Here is a 17,762-nt window from a genome sequence, read left to right as displayed (position 1 = left end):
AAGCCAGTTGGGAAAAAGCGACTTGCCTGTGACCCCCCCACTGAATGCCTTGATGTTCTACGGGTGATGCTCAGGAGCGTTGCGCAAGGTTGTGTACAGTCACCTCTCAGTTCCCCTTGAAGTTCAGGTCACCAGGCACACGCCCCTTAAAGGCAGTCATGAAGAATGCCGTTCTGAAGTCACCCCAATGTGGGCGGTAAATTTGATGTGGGGGTCGGGGCGATTCTAGCAAGTTCTGGAGCTCCAGAACTGCTGCACGGTGCACATTGGCTTCCAGTCATACTTCCATTTCATGCATAGCACTGTTGACCATTGGAATGTCCAGCCATTACAGTCCTCAAAGTTTGTGGCAATGGATTTTTCCAGAGTGCCACAGGGATATCAATCACCTAAGTCAGCAGTGCATAGGTGTAGAAATCAGATGACTGATCTGTTGTATGAATGGAAACTAGTTTATCACTTTCTGATCAAAAACAGCAGCAACGTGAGAAGGCATCTGTCAGGACTTCCCAGTCCAAAGTATCATGGATTGCACCCATTTAACTGTGCCATTGTAGAAATCATAAGTTCTACCGTTCCATCAACAACTCATCTGTGATCAACAACATAAATTAATGCTTGTCAATTTCCAACTCAATGGCAGCAATCACCATACTCTTTATCTGAAGGCAATGTATGGTGCCTCCTTTATTTGCATTAGACAGATTAGTTGCTAGGTAACTGAGGCTATCCTCTGAAGATATGACTTATGTCTTCTCAGACAGCTATGGAACACAAATACAAAGAAGTTTCAGAAGCTATGAAGGTTCTAGAACCAGGGCCTGGGAGAAGGGGGCGGTGCAGACTGTGCCAAACACCCGGGCCCGGGGCCTGGGCCCAGTGTTCCAAAATGTTTCTTGTCGTCCAAGTTGAAAGCCAGAGCTGCAGACCTGAAAAACTGGCTTGAAAAAAACAGATCTGTCAGGCTGAGACTTCTGATACTTTTTAAGCCGCTCTGTCAATTTCAGGTGAATTTCACTAGTTGCCACTCCTGCTCCCGACCTTTAGGCAGCTTCGCAATTCCGATTTTTTTTTAAAGCCCGCCAGGAAACCACGAACCTGCACGAAAGTGAGAAGCAGCAGCAGCAACTGAGAGTGTTCTTGCTTGAAAAATAGTAAATCCCTATAATTTTAAAACCAATTGGATGCTGTGTCGGGGGATTGGAAGGGAGGGATGGGAGGAAGGTTGCCGGGGGCAGGATGAGGGGAAGGTTGGGGCTGAGAGAAAGGTTTGAAGGGTGGAGTTGGATTGGGATGGGGGAAGGTTGGAGGACAGGAATGGGGGAAGGTTGGAGGACAGGAATGGGGGAAGGTTGGAGGGTGGGTTTGGGGGATGGTTGGAGGGGGTATGGGGCCAAGGGGGGATGGGAATGGGGGGGGAAGGTTGGAGGGTTGGATGGGGATGGGGGAAAAGTTGGAGGGGGTTGGGTAAAGTTGGAAGAGGGCGTTGGGGGAAGATTAGCTACAAATCTTAATTGTTTTTGCAAATGTAGTGATTGCTTTGTAGCCACTTGCCTAACATCAGTTGATTGCTCTGTGATTAATTATCCTTAGAGAATCTGCATTGGGCCTCCAATTTCACCATTACTACAGAAACTCTGCCTTCTGCATGCAGGTGAAATAAAAGAAAGACAAAACCTACATTTGTACAACACCTTTCATGATGTCTCAAACAGCTTTATAGCCAATTAAGCACTTTTGAGTTATAGTCACTGGTATAATGAAGGCAATGTTATCAAATAGCAGAGCAGGCTTGAGGGGCTGAATGACCTATTCCTACTCCCAATACATATGTTTGCATGTATTAGGGATGGATGAGGTGAATTGGACTAGATGGCCTTTGTCATCCATGATTATCTTGTGAACAGAGGGTAGAATCATGGCTGGAGTTCTGTTTATTTTGTCGCTAATGGAAGTTTACTGTGAGCAGGCTTTGTGGGTTGACATTGCCTGGACAGAAGTGCATAATGGGGTCATAGTGAATCAGTAACCTGTTTTACACTGTGCCTGATTCTCAGCAGTCTTTTCCATTGACTTCAATCTTGTCCTTTTGTCTACTTACCTATGATCCTGCTCTATCTTGATGCTTTTTATGAGTTTGTTGAGGTATTGAAATATTGTGATAAAATTCTGTTGCATAGCAGATATTGAAAATATATTGTAGTGAGAAGCAGTAATCAGCAGTCTTCAGACTTGCCTATCACAAAACAGATACAATTGTGAATCATTCAGTCTTTGTTCTCTGGCCTCTTAAAAGTTCTGTTGCACAGACACACTTGAGGGCCTGGAAACAAGAGAAGCACTGGGGCCCATTATTTCTCTCCCTGGCACTGTATAGAACACGTTGTAGACATCCTCAAACACATTATAGAACACATTGTTAGACATCCTCAAGCAGTACTTCAGAAGCACAGACAGTTCCAATGCAGTCCAGCAAATTTCTTGCAACTCATTGTCATCTGCTGCATGCCACATGTTGATTATTCTTTGAAGGAGAATGTTCCAATATTAGTCTTAATTGACTTTTACTTTTTTGAAACTGTGCCCCATAGTTCTACTTCCACAGTTTAACATGGATTAAAACCAAAGTTTTACTCCTCTGTAAGACGTCATAGACAATTCTGGGTGTGTGCTTACGTGATACATCACTGCAGAATTTTGCATGTGATTAGTGTCTATTTCTTACCAATCTAAAAAGGAAACTGTTATTACTGAAGTACAGCCACATGGTACCATACATGTTCCGGTCCTGTATCATGCTATTTCTATCATAGAACAGCACAATACTTGAAGATCATTAAATTGCAGACTATATAATTGTCCTGAAATGCCAAGACTTTACATTCAGTTTTGCAATTATTCTGTCATTAATGAACCACCGAAGTTTTGGTTTTGCTCTTCATGTCATCAGAACCCCGTGACTGAATTAGAGAAATGCTTTGTAATATAGTATCAGCAATTCTTTCTTTATGGTGCTTGTCAGAATGATTGATGGTCTATCTGACACAACTGCCATTCTAAGATGAACAGTATTGGTGCACATCACTAACCATACGGAAAGCAGCCAGTATGATGAAGACATAAATCTGAAAGATCTAGAGATACACGTGATCAAGGAGCTTGGTCATAAAGCAAGGTTACAGTCTTGTTAACGTTATTTGATGCTATAGGCTAAAACTAAGTCTGACCTATGGAGTAGATTGATGTAAAACAAATTTCCTAAAGCTTGGACTAATATTTCCAAAGTAACACATCTTTTGTGTAATTGTAGAAATTACCTGTAGGGATTCACCTCTGCTGAATTACTTGCAGGATAATTCATAAGAAAGCCATGATTATCATTGTAATTAGCTCACAGCTTTTCAAACAGCAACACCTTTCAAAGTAACTTTTATTCCAGCGGAAGAAAACATTTAGGAAGATATGTTTAAACACAACTATCTTTGTTTAATTGGTATGAGTGAATTTTTCTTTTTTGCTAAGTTTCTTACAAGAAAAGTTTTTAAATGTTGTAAAGGTACATGTTTTCATTTTCATTGTGTGGGCCATTAACAATGTCTGGATTTGTTTAATTGCATAATCATCAGATTATGACTTTGATTAAGAGACCTAATTGGTTCGATATCTCAATTTAATTAACAGTGTTCTTCCCTTGATCTACAAAATTAGTTTTTTCCATTTTAAACATTTATATTTGCACATCTTTTGACATATTTACCGCTGTACTTAAGGCATCGATGTTCTGTTCTTAATTGGATATTCTTGTATCAAATATTATTGTGGAGGCAACAACTGAAGTGTTTATATTAACATGGAATAATAACAGCTTGTATTTCCAAAGTGCTTTTTAGATCGAGAAACGCCACCAGATGTTTCACAGAGTTTTGAGTGAAATTTGGATGCTGAACCAATGAATGAAAACAGAGAGATATCCCAAAAGGGCATGTCTTAAAATGGGAGAGGGAGGTGAGAGTTGGCGGATTTGGGAGGAAATTGCAGAGAATGGGATTTAAGCAGCTGAAGACACGACAGTGAATGGTAATGGGGTAAAGAATAGACTGTAGAAGAATTTCAACCCAAGGCTGAGAATTTGAGTTTGAGGTATTAGAGAACCGAGAACCAGTGGAAGTCAACAAGATGAGTGTGGTGGGTCAGTGGGAGTTGGTACAGAGTGGGTTATGAGCAGCAGAGTCTTAGATGGACTTGAGCTTTTAGAGGATAGAAGGCAAGCAGTCAACTAGATGAATATTGGAGTTATTGAGTTTGGAAGTTACTTTTTAATTCATTCTCAGGGTGTGGCCATCATTGGCGAGGCCAGCATTTATTACCCAACTCTAATTTCCCTTGAGAAGTCTCCCTGTACCTGAGCCCATCACTTTTACTTCCATTTTCTTCTCTCTTACTCCTCCTAGACCCCTCTATCCTGCCATCATGCTTCCTTCCATTTCTCCCCTCAGGCATTTTGCTCTCTCAAATCTCAGCCCCAACTCTATAGCATTCCTTGACCTTCCTTTTCCCTGCCATCATCCCAGGCTTAACTCCCTATCAGATAATCTACAGCTTCCCACTTTGACACAACTGACATTCTCCAAACAGCCGATGCAGCCACCCATCGCTGTCTCCTTACGAGTGCCAACTACAAATGTTTCATCCTGTTCTCTTCAACCTTTCCACCCAATTGCCTTCTGGGGCTACTCTTTCCTACTTTCTTCCTGTCCCACTCGCATCCCCCAATGCTGCCACTGTGGACTCTGCCACTGGATCAGCTATCACTGCCCTTCTCCACACCTCTTTTTAGAATGTCTGTTCACTTGTGAGAAAGGCCGTTGCCAAGTCACTAGCTTATTGTGGATGATTGCATCAATGTTATGCTATGATGTCACCCAACTGAGGGGTGATGACACCTTCCCCTTAAATGAAGCTCCCTGCTTGTAATACCTGACCAAACTAGTTTCTTATCACCAAATCACAACTTAGTCTGTCCCTCTACTCCTCTGGCACCATCTCCTCCCTCGAGCAGCTCACCTTGTTCTAACCTCTCATTTTAAATTCACATTCTCTATTACCCATCCATGTGCCGTGACATTTTCCTTACCAAGATATCTTCATTGCTTTCCTCCCTTAGCCTCTGCACCATGACATCTCGTCCTCTGTGATTTCAACCTCCAATGCAACTCATCATGCTCTCTCTCTGAGTTTACTTTCTTCCTATCATCCTTAATCTTCCCTGCTGTACAAATTTCCTTACCCAAGTTGACGTCCACACCCTTGACCTTTCCATGTGTCCTCGCGGCTCCCATCATGTCAATCACAGATCAGACTTTCTCTGCTCACTTCCTTGTCTTGCCCTTCTCCCACATCCCTCTTCCTCCCAACTCTATTTCTTTCTGTGCCTGCCTTGGGAAAAAAAATTGCCCAGTTCACTTACAACTGTACTTTCAAAACTCTCCCAACTTTCCTAACTCTCTTGCTTTTGACCCTCCATTCAACACAATATTTCAACCGATCTGCTCAGCCATACCCTCACTTCCACTCGTCCCCATTAATGATCTCTTTGGGGGTTAGGAGGACAATGGGGTAACCATGATTGTGTCTGGTCACCCCCACCCCCACACCTATTCACTTACCTTCCTTGGAATCGTTCCCTTGAGTGCCTGTTTGCAGCTCCTGCTTCACTTGCCCAACTTCCTTCCCCCATCCTGAAGTCATTGATGCCAGTTTTGGGTCTGAACTTTTTAGATGAGGCAGGGAGTTAAAATGGCTTGGGCCTCATGTTGGTGAGTCAGGTGAGTGTAATGCTTGTCCTGAATTAAAAGTGTGACCTTAGTGCTTTAGAGAGAGAGCGAACATAAAGAAATCAAACAGTATGTGAAGTTTACTTGAGAACGTAAGAAATAGGAGCAGGAGTAGGCCATTCAGCCCCTCAAGTCTGTCCCGCCATTCAATAAGATCATGGCTGATCTGCCAAAGGCTGCAACTCCTCTTTCATGCCAGCTCTTCATAACCCTCAACTCCCCGATATTTCAAAAATCTACCTACCTCTTTAAGTGATCTAGCCTCCACAACTCTTTGTGGTAGAGAATTCCAGACATTCGCTACCCCCTGAGAGAAGAATTTCCTTCACATCTGTTTTAAATGCGTGCCCCCTTATTCTGTAACTATGTCCTCTAGTTTGAGATTCCCCCACTTGTGGAGTCTTGTGCAGTTTGGCTCAATATCTTGAAGTATGATCTTTTATTAGTGTTGTCAGCATTTGCCTTTCAGAAAAAAAATGGAAATTGACAGAGAATAAAATGTTTTCAAACCATGCGACAGTTTTTGATCGGGTACTGATGGGAATCGGGGAAGGGGTATCTCTCCACTATTGAAGTTATACCTAGCACAGAGAAAGTTATCTGTGGCGATTGGAGGCCATACGTCTCACCCCCAGGACATCACTGCAGGAGTTCCTCAGAGTAGTGTCCTAGCCCTAACCATCTTCAGTTGCTTCACCAAAGACCTTGCCTCCAACATAAGGTCAGAAATGGGGACGTTCAATGATAGATGCACAGTGTTCAGTTTGATTTGCAACCCTTAGATACTGAAGCAGTCCAGGCCCATATGCAACAAGACCATGACAACATTCAGGCTTGGGCTGATAAGCAGCAAGTAACATTCATGCCCCACAATGCCAGACAACAACCACCTCCAACAAGAGAGAATCTAGCCATCTCCCCTTGACGTTCAGTGGCATTGCCGTTAGTGAATACCCCACATTCAACACCGTGGAGGTTGCCATTGATCGGAAACTTAACTAGGCCAGCTATATAAATACTGTAGCAACAAGAACAAGTCAGAGACTAGGAATTCTGGGACAAGCAACTGGTTCCTGACTCCCCAAAGTCTGTATACCATCTACAAAGCACAAATCAGGAATACTATCCACTTGCCTGGATGATTGCAGTTCCTGCAACACTCAAGAAGGTCAACACCACCCAGAATAAAGCAGCCCACTTGTTCGGTACCCCATCCACCAGCTTTTACATTCTTGCCCACCACTGATGTGCACAACAGCAACTTGCTAAGGCTCTTTTAACAACATCCAAATCAGCGACCTCTGCCACCTAGGAGGGAGAGGGCAGCAAATTCAGGAGAACACCACCACCTACAATTTCCCTTCCGAGTCACATGCCATCCTGACTTGGAACTATCTCGCCCTTCTTTCACTGTCCCTGGAGCTGGCTTCCAAACAGCACTGTGGGTCGATGTTGGAGTAAAATGGAGGCAGGCAACCCCCTTGAAAACTATTTGCTGACCGGTCCATCTCCCAAGATATCCATTAAATCTGGAAGTGGGATGGTTTGAGACATGTTTGAAGTTTTAAAATTTTTAACTTCTCACCAATCCCAAACTCACCCGTTCTTGGGAATTAATATTATCTTCCATGTGACTCTGGTACATTGTATTTTTTTTTCTCTGTCTGTAGCACAATAAAAGTAATTAAGATTACTTTGAGATACAAAGAGAAAATACTTGTGTTTTTTTTAATCGTTTTGGGGATGTGGGCATTGCTAGCTAGGCCAGCATTTTTTTGCTCACCCCTAACTGCCCTTGAGAAGGTGGTGGTGAAGCACCTTCTTGAACCACAGCAGTCAATCTAGGGTAGGCATACCAAATTATATTTTTTATGGCATCTTTAAAGTGATAAAACATTTTCTGTTTAAATGATGATTATTATAACTAACAGACAGGAGCTAAGGGTGCAAAAGGGAATTATGAAACAAAATATGAGATCAACCAAGCCAAAAAGTTGGTAAAGGCTGAGTTGTTTAAAATCCCAGAGGGAAACTTTAAACAACTGTCATAACCTATATTTTCAATTGGTATGTTTTGAGTTGTAGCCCTAAATCAGGAATAAGACCATCAATTCTCGTGAGGTTTTTATATCAAAGTAAATGAAACATTTATTAATTTACAACAAATTAAACACACACACATGGCTATAAATTACACTATCATAACTTTTTAACTAATTCCCAAATGAATCTCCACTAAGGCAACAATAAACCATGGACTTAAACAGACACCAGCAAAGCATTTTCACCTTACGAATTCAAAATGAGGTTCATTCCAATTTGGTTCCTTTGCAGACACAGTGGTAGGCTTACAGTCTTAGATCTTACATGCTTCTGACCTGCGCACACATGACTCCTTTCTGTTATACCCAGCCTTCCCCTTTGAATGTCAATTTTCATTGTATCACCAGGCCCTTTAAACCCCTTTCAAAGTACCAATTTTATTAGTAATATAAACATTGCTTGGTGTCTTCTAGCTCGGTGCAAGATTTCATCCCCAGTCATTGAATGGTTTATTCAACAAAATGCAAATGCACCCTTTACCTTACTGTTTGCATCTCAAAACTGCTATACATCAAAGCACCCAGACCAGCTGGCTTTAATCCAATTAACACACATACTGTCAGACACAGCGAAACCTCTATTTTTTAAAAAATAATTTCCAATAACATTATATACATTAATATCCCTTATGACACCTAAAAAACCTGGTCAAAAAGATATGTTTTAAGGAGTATCTTAAAGGGAGGCAGAGAGTAGGTGATGTTGCCGAGGGAGAGCATGTAGATGTGAAACAGGTACTTTCATTTGTTAACCCATTTTAATTTGGTTTCCCCAGGCTTCAGGAAATCCAACAGGTAAAGAAAGTGAGAAGGACTGGGATCCACAAGCTAAGACTTTTTACAACACCTCGAGTAGTTTCCCTTGGCTCAAAAATGTTACCTGCTTCCAACTCCAGGATTCCTGGCTCCCAACTACAACCAGTTCACTCTATCCTCCCCAAATTCCATGGCCCTCCCTGATCATGCCCTTCTCCCTTCACGATCTCTCTTCTTTCCCCTATGACCTTGATCTCTCATTGTTTCCCTCTCTGCTCCTCAGCTGTGTCTTTATGCCACAGTTTTTCCCATGCAGGAAACCTGCAGTAAATAGTAGTTGGGATTCCAGGAAACCAGTTCTTCCATGTTTACCATCTAGAACTCCCTTGCTCTCCCCCAACTCCGATTGTGTTTCCCCATAAAAATCGGGGCCAAGGATTTTACACAGTGGTGGCAACCTCCTTAATCTTAAGGACAAATATGTATGGCATACATTTTGTTTTTGATGTATAGAGAGTAATGCAGACTTACAGCTAATGAATTGTATCCCCAATGAGCTTGAGATCTAAATCACGTTGTTTTTGAGATCAGCTGTATATGAACTACAACTCCTTCAACCTAGATGTTGTATCCTTCAATTAATATTAAGTTCTTCAAGGTTTTACCCCCTTTTTAATAAATAGCTGTATTCCATAGATGGGGCAATCTTATCATGTATTCCCATCAGATTCTACATCTGCACATAATATTATTAGTGGTTGAATCTTTGGATAATTTATTCAACTGCATTTGCAATTAATCTGATGTTCAAATGATCTACGACAGTTCTTGGATATATATATGTATACTTGGTGTGTGTGTGTATATATATATAAAGCATATATACATAACATATAGATATATACTTAGCTGTTGAGTAGCACAGAACTTCAATATTGCTGAAAAAAGAGACGTGCTGTCTAAGTTTTTCATCTTGTACTCATCAGGACAGATTCACAAGAACACCAAATCTCAAAGGGAACAACATTCATATTGCATGAGAAGAGGGCGCTGATTGGTTGGCAAGTGGACTTTGACAAGTGTTGCAATGGAGAATGCATTGGAGAACAGTTAACTGCCAAGCTTTTGTTTAAATTCAAACCAGGCTGGTTGACTCTGGTCAAAGCATTGCCATGAAGAATGAACCAGGGAATGGCTGACCCCCAAGCTTTAGCTGAAAAAGGTGCAATGTGTTTATATCTTCTTTCTGTTTGCAAAGGACAGGACCCCGTGTGTGAATATATGTAACTCCTAGCACTCGTAAGGGCTAGAATTACGAGCATTGCGAGCCCAACTGATAATTTTGAATTGGCTGTTGGTGTAATTCTTAGTATAATCAGAATTGTTTAGTAAACGTTGTCCAGTCGTGGAATCATATCTCATGTTGGACACTGTGTTCTGAATTTTGCAAGCATGGGTTGCATGAGTATAGTCAGTACTTTGCCTGCTGCGAACAGCTGAAGGAATGCGCTGTTTGATACAATCCATCAGTCATTGGGATGTACAGCCTATCTACCTAGCATTACACCGGCACTGTTTGACAGCGTCATAAATTGTACTGCCTAACCGCTTACAATAAAGTAAGTTTACAGTGTGGGTGTGTTTCAAATGAGTATTGCTTATGGTGCAGTCATCTATTGAGGCAGTATAACGGCACACTTGGATCAAATCAAAAAATGAAAGAAATTTGTGTACCTCAGACCAAACGTAGTGTTAGGCGCAGTGTAAATTAGCAATCCTACTACCAATCTGTTCAATCCCATCAGGAATGAACGCTCACTCGATCGTGGGACTGTCTCTCACTTCAGCATTATCAGTATGCTTGGAAATGAACACTGGCATAACCTTGGGCCTAAAAAACACGCTGAGAAATTCAATAGATAGCTTACCTGTTCTTAACTTACCTGAGAGTTGAACTATGTTGTTGATATACTGAATTTGGTCTTTATTGTACCTCTGTCTCAGTTATACAAATAGCTGCTCGGTCATACAGAACTTGAGTATTGTTACCAACCAATCAGCACCCCTTTCTCATGCAGTAAAAATCATTGCTCCTGTTGAGATTTGGTATTCTTGTGAATCTGATCTGATGAGTGCAAGGCAAAAAGCTTGAACAGCATGTCTCATATCTCATGCCACAAGATTTCACTTTTTTTTAAACAAAACACAAACTTTATTGTATGTAGAAAAAAAATAGACAAAACAAGCACTATTAACTTAAAAATTTGGTTTATAACTTTGTATGTTATCTGCTCAGGTTTACTTCTTCCTTCCCCCAAGAATTCTGTTTTAAGATGCATTGATCTTAAAGTTATTTACTTCTTGTAACCAGTCCTTTGGAAAATTCTCCTCAGCTCCATCTATTCTCAGAGGTAAAACTTTCATTTACCATCTCTTGACTGTGGATACCTGAAGCCCTTGTTCTGGTTACTTTTCAATATTCCCAAGTTATTTTCAGCTAATTACTTCCTTTTTCACAAGATTCTGTTGAACCCACTGTAGATTTTTCCTCTAGTTTCAAACTAGGCAGTCTTTCAGTTTCAATTTTGTGAGGGAACTGAAGCTAAGATTGAGCTTCACCTACTTTCCACATGGTGAATGTTGAAGTTACATTTTTACTCTGCTTACAATGCAGATCTATCTAACAGTAATTTACTCTGGCTATCTTCTCTTGGTGAGCTGCAAACCACATGTGGGCAAAACTGCAATTAACTCTCCCAGAAAACACCCAGATAAATTGAATCCAGAAAACCTCCCGAAGCTCCACCCATCTCCATGGCCCCATAGTATGTTTTGTGTCATGAAAAGATATGAATGTCTATAATTTTATTGGAAATTATTTTTAAATTGGAATTGTGTTAGGTTCTGTGTCTATGTGTGTGTGTTAATTGAATTAAAGTCAGCTAGTCTGGATGATTTGATGTATAGTAGTTTGAGATGTTAATTAGATAAACGTAAGGAGGAAAAGGTAAAAAATACATTTTCGTACATTGAAGAAACCATTCAAAAGAACGGGTAAAATCATGCACCTAGCTGGGAGACACCAAGCAATGTGTTTATATTACTAATAAAAGTGGTGGAAAGAAAGGATTATTGTTGGAGAGGTAAAATTTAAAAACTTAGTAATACAATGGAAAATTTACATTCAAAGGGGAAGCTAGGTATAAACCGAAAGGAGTTTGTTGTGTGTAAGTCAGAGGCATTTAAGATCTAACCAGCCTGTAAGCCTACAACTATGCCTGCAAAGGAACCAAATTGCAAGGGACCTCATTTTGTATTGGTAAGGGCAAATGTGCTTTGCCTGGGCTCTTCTAAAGTTTGAATTTTACTGTTGTCTTAATTGGTGCGAAACTGAGAGTCAGATTAATTTGGGGATTTGTTAAAAAATTATGATAGTAATTTGTAGACATTTGTATGTGTTTAATTTGTTAAATTAATAAATGTTTAATTTAGTTTTATATAAAAAAAACCTCTTGAAGTTCAGTGGTCTTATTCTTGAGTTTAAAGCTGCATCTCAAGCATACCAATTGAAAATATAGGTTATGACAGTTGTTCAAGTTTCCATCTGGGATTTAAACAACTCAGCCTTTATGTGTCATAACAACACCAGTAAAATAATACTTACTGCTTGGCAACTTCAAGCTTTTCTAGGTATTTCAATTTTTGAGTCTCTCAATTATAAGAACAGTAAGCATTGGACGGCAGTTTCCTAATTTTTGAATTTAAGTTTGCATATACAGTCCCCAAAAGTTGCAGCTGAGTGATAGCTTTACCAAAATCTGGCCCAATAATTACTATATAGTGTTTCACTTTGACTTTGCAATTTTTTTCAAATTTGAAGAAAAAGAAATCACCAATACAATACACCTTTGCAACATAAAAATCAGATTTGACAGAAATGAAAGTCCTATGTATTTAAACTGAGCCTGGAACCTGGTATTTCCAAAGTTGGAAGCTCTGAGTAGTTTGTGTTATGGAAACAAATTATCCTCCCAGAATAAGACCATGGAGTCTAAGATGGCGCCTAATAGTAACTTCAGTCTTTCTTCTGGAATAGCAATGATGAAATTTAATTTTGGTTTACTGAGTCAATGGAAATAATAGAAGTTTTCAATGTTATAGTGCATCTCAAACGCTTCAGGCTCTGACAATCAATCTTTTTCCAGTGCGACCAATACTGCATGCCAGCAGTTGTGAAGTGAACATGGATGGATTTGAACACTCTGGCTGTGCACTGCTGAGCAGGACCAAGGCTTTCAAACCTTTTAATTTGGTCTGTCTCCCCAGGGGGCTAACATAATGGAAGAACAGGACTTGCGCGAGCTTGGAATTCATGAAGCAGGTCATCGGCGAAAAATTCTTCAAGCTGCACGTTCCCTTCCAAAGGTAAGACTTCTGATTAAAATTTTGTATGCAAGCAGACGAAAAATTGATTAGCATTCAACATAAATGAGAATTTAGTAATTTACAGCAAACAACAGAAGTTGACTTACTAACCCATTGGATGTAATTATTATTGAACAGATTGATTTATTCAAGACAGTTTCAAATAAATGATATAGAAGTGTACATCAGTTTATAGGGAATGGTAACAAATTGATGATATTCCATTTTATTTTATTATATTGTGGTCAATGTAAATTTTTTAAAAAGCCAAAGCAAAATGGATCATGCTATTTAAACTAATTAGAAGAAAATCTGATTTACAAGTTGTTTTGAATACGAGTGCACTTTATGTCTCAAACAAAGGAAAGCGGTTAAACAAATTTTCTCATATCAAAAATTGCTAGGATACGAAATGTATTCGCACAAGTGGCCATCAAATCAAAGTTAATCGCAACATTTAATAGAGCATTAGACAAACAAAGAAAATACAAAAGGATTTGGGAGAAAGAAAAAAATAATAGGATTAGTATGGACCATTTCAGAACAGATGTTGCACAAGTTTAGATGGAGCAGGCTGCATACTTTTATGTTGAAGTTTCATTAATTTATCCCAGAGTGCACAGTTTTACAGTAGTGCCACATGCAGGCATGTCACAAAGACAGCTAATCTCTTCATAGAATCAAGTCAGTTTAAAAGCAATTCTCATTAATCAGAGAATAATTATTTTAGGAAGGACAAACAGTGCTTAAGTTCTATAATGAATTAAAGACATTAGTACACAACTCACTTTCTTGTGAAAATGACCAACATAAACCAGAATCCAGTGCAAGCAGAAAGAACCATAATACCACTCAGTGTATTTTGCAATGACTGAAGCAAGTGTTTATGCTCGCACATCAAACAAAGACCCAAAAATCATATGCACCACTTGCATCTCCCTTCAGATTCAGTTAGGTCAGGCTAGATTTTGTGGGTGCGATGGGGGTCTCGCCCACTGGTTGGAGAACCAGCGGGGAACCCTGTCAGTTACTCGTTGAGGGCCCAAAGGAATCAAGTACTTTCAGGTAATTACATAGCCAATGTCAGGCTTCCCCCGTGATTGAGATCCCAGCTGCTGGAAGTCCAGCAGCCAGTCAGAGACCAGCAGCTACTCCTCGCCACCAGTGCCTGTGGGAGGGATGGCTGCTGGCAGCACCGCACCCACCACTGGCCTAGGAATGTTGCAGGACCCCATACCAAAGGTAGCTTTCAGCAGCTCCCCACCCTCCCTCCCCCCAATGCCAGGTCTCTTGATCAGGCATACAGTGTCTGACAACAGGACCCTGGAGGCTGCTCTGGCAAATTGATGAGGCAGCACTAAATTGTGGTGGCCTCTGGGATAATGGCTGTCAATTGGCCCATTATTGAGCCTAATTGACATCCTGCCCGCGGCGGCCGGGAATTCCGTGTCAGCCTCTTCTTTCTCCGGCTTAATCGGGGGAGTTCCACCATCACTGGGAGACTGACATGGAGGTCTCCTGCCATTAAGTTGGCCTGGCTACCATTGTTCCCACTGTGGCAGGCTGCATTAAATCCAGCCATAATAAAGCTAAAATTATGTTACTACATATTGAAAAAATATTGATTGGAGATTCAGTGCCAGCTAGTGACTGTTGCTGTTTTCTCTGTTGAAAGTTTTGCAAAACAACTTGATGAATATCATATGATGTTTGCAGACTACTTAGCCTAACAATGTTCTACAGGATGCTGTAACTGAACACTTAATATCTATGCTGTTTGTAGGGCACAATCAGTTTGGTTTTAGAAGGAAATGCCTTGCAAACGCACTCAAATTATTTGAGGAAGCAACTAAACTGATGGATGAGGGCAATCTAGTAGATCTAATCTCCGCTACAGAGGCTCCCTTATATTTTCAAAAGGCTTAAAGTTCAGTGAAATAGTTGTTAATTGTCTAGTCACATTGAGAATTAGCTTGACAACGGAACTGGATGGTGATAAATGGAAATGCCTTGCCTGTGCATACTCACAGATATTTGTTCTAGAAGCTCTGCTATTTACAGCACTTACAAGTAATCTGTAACTGATGACTATGGAAGTTGCATTACATTTTCAGTTTGCCCAAAGCTCAGTGGGTGGCTAAATAGTAGGAAGGAAATTGATTGTCTTTGACTGAGACTTAGGTTAATTTGTCTAAGATTTGGCAAACTGTATTTAATGTGGACAAACATAGGATAATGTATGTAGAAACAGATAATGGTGGTCAAAAATATTTGGAAATGATGAGTAGTCACGCTCTGAAAGCAACTGGCCAGAATAACCCAATTATTAATCTGATTACAGGAGTTTGTCTAGACAATTGGCCTACTGCAATAGGCTACAGGACAGAGGGATTTGGGAGTCCCTGTGCATGAATCCCAAAAAGCTAACATACAAGTTCAACAGGTAATAGGGAAGGCAAATGGAATGTTGGCCTTTATTTCAAAGGGAATGGAGTATAAAAATAGGGAAGTCTTGCTAAAACTATACAAGGCACCAGTTAGACCACACCTCGAATACAGTGAACAGTTTTGGTCCCTATATCAAAGGAAAGATATACTGGCATTGGAGGCAGTCCAGAGAAGGTTCACTAGGTTGATTCTGGGTAAGGAGGGATTTTCTTATGAGGAGAGGTTGAGTAGGTTGGGCCTGTACTCATTGGAGTTTAGATGAATGAGAGGCGACCTTATTGAAACATATAAGATTCTTAGGAGGCTTGACAGGATAGATGCTGAGAGGTTGTTTCCCTTTATGGGAGAGTCTAGGAACAGAGGGCATAATCTCAAAGTAAGGGGTCGCCCATTTAAAACAGATGAGGAGGATTTCTCTCAAAGGGTAGTTAATCTGTGGAATTCTTTACCGCAGAGGACTGTAGAAGCTGGGTCGTTAAGTATATTCAAGGCTGAGATAGATTTTTAATCAGCAAGGGAATCTAGGCTTATGGGGGGAAAAGGCAGGAAAATGGAGTTGAGATTTATCAGATCAGCCATGATCTCATTGAATGGTGGAGCAGACTCAATGGACCAAATGGCCTACTTCTGCTCCTACGTCTTATGGTCTTACTATTTGGAGCAATGTATTTTCTCTGGACACCTTATCTGTTCAAAGTAACGAAAAGTCCAGATCATCTGAAAAAAATATACTTAAACCATGAACAGAGAACTGATCACAAGTATGATGTTCACATTCCTCAAGCCAGGTTTAAGATTATATCAGCCCCACCATCCCCAGAAGATAATGGATTTGTTAACAGACCCCAGTGAGGGTTGTTGATTTGGGCGAAGTTGGGAATTTTCAAAGAAAGTGGATAACTATCTTTTGTATAAGGAGATTGCAGATTATAGAGATATTAATCAAATGCTGGAAATACTGAGGAGGACAGGCAGCACTTATGGAGAGAGAAACTGAGTTAATGTTTTAGGTAGATGACTTTTCATCAGAACTGGGAAAATGTTAGAGATGTAACAGGTAGGGAGAAGGAAATTTCTTCCCAAAAATGCTTTGTTTAGCAACTTTTTTTGCAGTATTATGAAATGAACCTGAAGATTTGATTCTTGCATGTGAAATAATATGCAAGTTTGATTTTGAAATGCTGACTGTGAAGACTGCAACCTGTGAAGTGGCATCTTAAATACCTCAACTGTTACTATGATCAATGAATTGTGGAAAAGCTCAGCAGTTACAGTTTCAGCCTTGCATTAATTGTGCTGAATGGACAACTATAGCCCTGTAGGATTTGCATGCTTTAGGTTTCCTTAACCATCATGATCCCTCAATATTACATTGCATTCATCTCTTAAAAAGACAGAAGTTACAAAATGCTTGGGCAAGTAGCAAAAGGAAGTGATGGTAATTAATAACATTAATTGTTAAATGTCAAATATTTGTAGCAATTCTTAATGTAAATTATTAGTACTTACCTCAGGTACAGTGAAGTAGATTACACTGAATATTTTAAATTTAATTGGTGTTTGATATCTACAGTTATCTTCAGGTCTTTCCATGGATCATCATTTTAATCACAGTTCTGTGAAGACTCATGTTTTGGTAGGGGAATAAATAGACAGTAAATACTCAGTAGGTTCATGACTCTGCTAAACCTGATGTTGGGATCTCCGAGCTGTCATGTGCAAATCATGTCTTTTTTAAAAATTTAGGCATTTAATTTTATATTTGGCTTGTCAGGGAGAGTGTTGGCAATAGATTTTTTGGTGGTTTGCGACCCAAGTATCTAAAGTGTATCAAGCCCTTTCCATTTTACATCCTCGCAACCCTTTCATAAGATCAAAGAAAGTTAATGCAGAAACAGGCCCTTTAATCCATCATGATATTTTACTTAATGTACCGTTAATCCATTCCATTCTCTTTTTCTTGTTCCTGATATATTACTGATATGGAGGTCCTGGTACTTATTGTCCACCTACTGAGGGCTCGATCTATTCTGGGAAGAAGGGGAAAGCAGGGTCACTGATATTAAAGTTCTAAAATGATATGTCTGGCAATGGAACCTTAGAATCAAGTCATCTCTGTGTTCCAGTTGATCAATTAGCCTAATTCATGATGGTATCTGAAGACATAGACCTATCACTAGGGGCTATCCTATCACTA

At 40.2% G+C, this 17,762-nt stretch overlaps 1 protein-coding gene across 10 annotated transcripts in view; it reads left to right on the top strand.

Annotated features, from left to right (window-relative positions):
* The window catches only part of anks1ab (ankyrin repeat and sterile alpha motif domain containing 1Ab), a 484,507-nt gene that overhangs the window by 409,463 nt on the left and 57,282 nt on the right, over positions 1–17,762 (top strand). For 9 of the 10 annotated variants that reach the window (XM_041195093.1, XM_041195098.1, XM_041195102.1 and 6 more), the window contains one exon: positions 13,019–13,117. In XM_041195093.1, coding sequence (XP_041051027.1) covers positions 13,019–13,117 — 99 coding nt within the window. Of the gene's footprint in view, positions 1–9,868; positions 9,915–13,018; positions 13,118–17,762 lie in introns of those variants that run through there. The other variant, XM_041195101.1, reaches the window with a different exon arrangement.

This window comes from Carcharodon carcharias, chromosome 9 (genome assembly GCF_017639515.1).
Source record: "Carcharodon carcharias isolate sCarCar2 chromosome 9, sCarCar2.pri, whole genome shotgun sequence".
NCBI classification, from domain to species: domain Eukaryota; kingdom Metazoa; phylum Chordata; class Chondrichthyes; order Lamniformes; family Lamnidae; genus Carcharodon; species Carcharodon carcharias.
This window is presented reverse-complemented; position numbering and strand designations above follow the sequence as displayed.